General features: G+C 41.5%; 1 protein-coding gene across 4 annotated transcripts in view; it reads left to right on the top strand.

The window, feature by feature from the left end:
• Positions 1-2,654, top strand: part of LOC111875518 (transcription factor HES-1-A) — a 37,974-nt gene that overhangs the window by 31,049 nt on the left and 4,271 nt on the right. The window contains exon 1 of one of the 4 annotated variants that reach the window (XM_023871832.2): positions 264-1,084. The exons of the other annotated variants lie outside the window; for them this stretch is intronic. Coding sequence (XP_023727600.1) covers positions 983-1,084 — 102 coding nt within the window. The 5' untranslated portion in view covers positions 264-982. Of the gene's footprint in view, positions 1-263; positions 1,085-2,654 lie in introns of those variants that run through there. 4 annotated transcript variants of the gene reach the window in all.

The raw sequence follows: 2,654 nt of genomic DNA, 5'->3' as shown, positions 1-2,654 counted from the left end.
TTCAAAGTAAAAGGTAAAGTTGTCCCTGTGCTCAGCTAATTAAGCACTACGCCGTGAAGGCATATGGAGGAGTGGATGTATAGATCCACATTTTCTTAGCTTGGCACTAGTTGGAGGTGAGTGGTCCGGCCGCTTTACGCCCGGGGAAGGAGCTCCCGGTACCCACTGGATACGAGGCTGGGTGGACCCCAGAGCCGGTGTGGACGACATGGAGAAGAAAGAATTTTTTATCCTACTGGGACTCGAACTCCGACTCCTCGTTCGTCCAGCCCATAGCCAGTCGCTATACCGGCTCCTAGATGCCTTTAGTCGAATACTAAATTTTACCTGTTATCAAGTGTCTCTATATTCCTATTATTGGGGCCCTTCCACCATTATTTCATTGGGCATCATTATACCTGCGGAGGGGTAGTGCTTCTGTGACGTCAGCAAGGTTGAGCAACCTTGCGACAATGGAGAGAGGTGGATCAGGGGGTAAACTGGGAGGTCCGGAGGACCAATAGTCAGTCGTCGTTTACACACCTCAATGTAAAGGTGTAGAAGCAAGTTTCCTGCGCGTCTCTTGATCGGTTTGCCATTCCTCATGCACAATAAGTAACAAGCCTGGAGCGAATGTTAGCATTGTTAAAAAAAATAATTTGCTAGCTGCGTACACATCCGTGGGAAAATTTATGCTACCTCGTTCTATAACATTATATTTTATTGACGGAAACTTTAAACTTTGTGATTCATGTTTCATAATCGCACGATATCTGACTTTGATGTAAACGCAAACAGTATCTCCGCAAGTAACAAGCATATCTGGACTTCAGCCATAGCAGGTACACTTGATTGAATGTAACTGAAGAAAGTACTCTGTTCGTGTCGATTTGGTGCGTTCAAGTCTCCAGTCGGTGAAGGAACAGGAACCTGACGTCACGAAAGTGAGGCAGTCGTGACACGCAACAATACCACGTGTGGGAATATAACCTTTTTTTTTCTGATGTGTGTTTCTCGTGAAATGGCTGGTTGCTTGGATGTCGCCTCTACAAATACGGTTATGGTGACAAGAAACACTGGCACAGCAACAGAAGAGAGTCGTAAGGTAAGGGCAATTTTTCCAGTATTACCGTAAATTAATATTAACGGAGTTTCACAATTTAACTCTTCTCGTGAACATGTAACCAATCATTTATAACGATCGATAGTTAATTTAAGCAGGATCCAGGCTTGTACTGTAAAGAAGAACAAAGGGACATAGCCCCGTTCTTGCATGCAAATAATAGAAATTCAAAATAATTTTGATTCAGAATTCTACTAGTAATTCTGCACTTCAATGTACCTTAGTTAATAATATTAAATGATTAGTGAACAGGTAATGAATTAGCCCAGGATATGGTGCGAGGACTATAATGGCGACGAGATGATGAAGGGAATTCCTCAAATATTTTAACAGCTATAAACAGCTGACGCCGGTCACGGTAGCCGAGCGATCTAAGGCGTGTACTGTCTTCACTCGCTTGGAAACCGGGATCGAGGGATTGAATCCCACTCAGGGCATGGATGTTTAGTTCGTGTGTGTGCGTTTTTCTGTGTTTGTGTACAGGTAGAGGCCTTGTGACGAGCTGATCACCCGCCCAAGGAGTTCTACCGAATGTGTAAGATCTAGAAAAACCGAAGTGAACGGAGAAGTTCATGGAGGTAGGCCTAGGCCCACTGGGGCTGTAGTGCCAAGGAAAAGAAAAATAAACAGTTGACTGAAGAGTGAAACATAGATTTAGCGTTCTCTTTAGTAGAAACTCAACTAATCTGCTTCTCTAGTTAGAGTGCTTCAAGTATACAATCTAGCGAAGAAATACAGGCCTAACACAGGAATACCAACTGAAATAAGAATATCATAGTAGTCCAAAAAGAATTCATAATAAGGAGCGAAAATCAGTAATAAACGATGCAACCGGAAAAACTGGCAGGGCCTAATATCAATTACCCGAAATATAACCTATCTCTTAATCGTGTTAAGTATTTTATTTTCGAAACAACTATCTTCCAATACATATGCGGTAAAATTAACCTCTTGCTGGAAAGTGGTTACTATGAATACCAAATGTTTGAAGTAAGTAACAGGACAGTAATGCAATAAAAACCATCAATAAAATAGGCGGAAGTTAGAAACTGTATTTGTTGGATATAATATGTATCACATGTTTATCCATAAACAAATTTTTTAACCACTACATTAATCCTTCCAGCCGCAGTATGGCCCTGGGGTCGACTCAGCCTCTGACAGAAATGAGTACCAGGAATATTCTTGGGGGTAAAGGGCGGCCGGCGCTTAGGCTGACAATCTCACCGCCATCTATGAACCGATTGTCTAGAAGATGTGGGAACCTCAACATCTCACAACCCTATGGGCCTCCAAGGCCTGTTACAAGGATACCTTTACTTTACTTTACCTTTATATTTTATACTTAATGATTTTATTGCTTCGTTATAAATATAAAGTATAACGGCAGAAATATCTCATACAAAGAAATAAATGACACGGTGTTTCATAAACTGAATTTATACAGACCTATAGAATTACTTTGGCCCTAAGAATAAACTTTGACCTATACCACAAACATCGCTATCCGACCGATGTTTCCAACTGCGATGCAGTGATTTTTCATTGAGAT

The sequence above is a fragment of the Cryptotermes secundus genome, unplaced genomic scaffold, assembly GCF_002891405.2.
Source record: "Cryptotermes secundus unplaced genomic scaffold, Csec_1.0 scaffold468, whole genome shotgun sequence".
Taxonomy (NCBI): Eukaryota; Metazoa; Arthropoda; class Insecta; order Blattodea; family Kalotermitidae; genus Cryptotermes; species Cryptotermes secundus.
The sequence above is the reverse complement of the archived record's forward strand: the minus strand, read 5'-3'. Positions and strand labels throughout refer to the sequence as shown.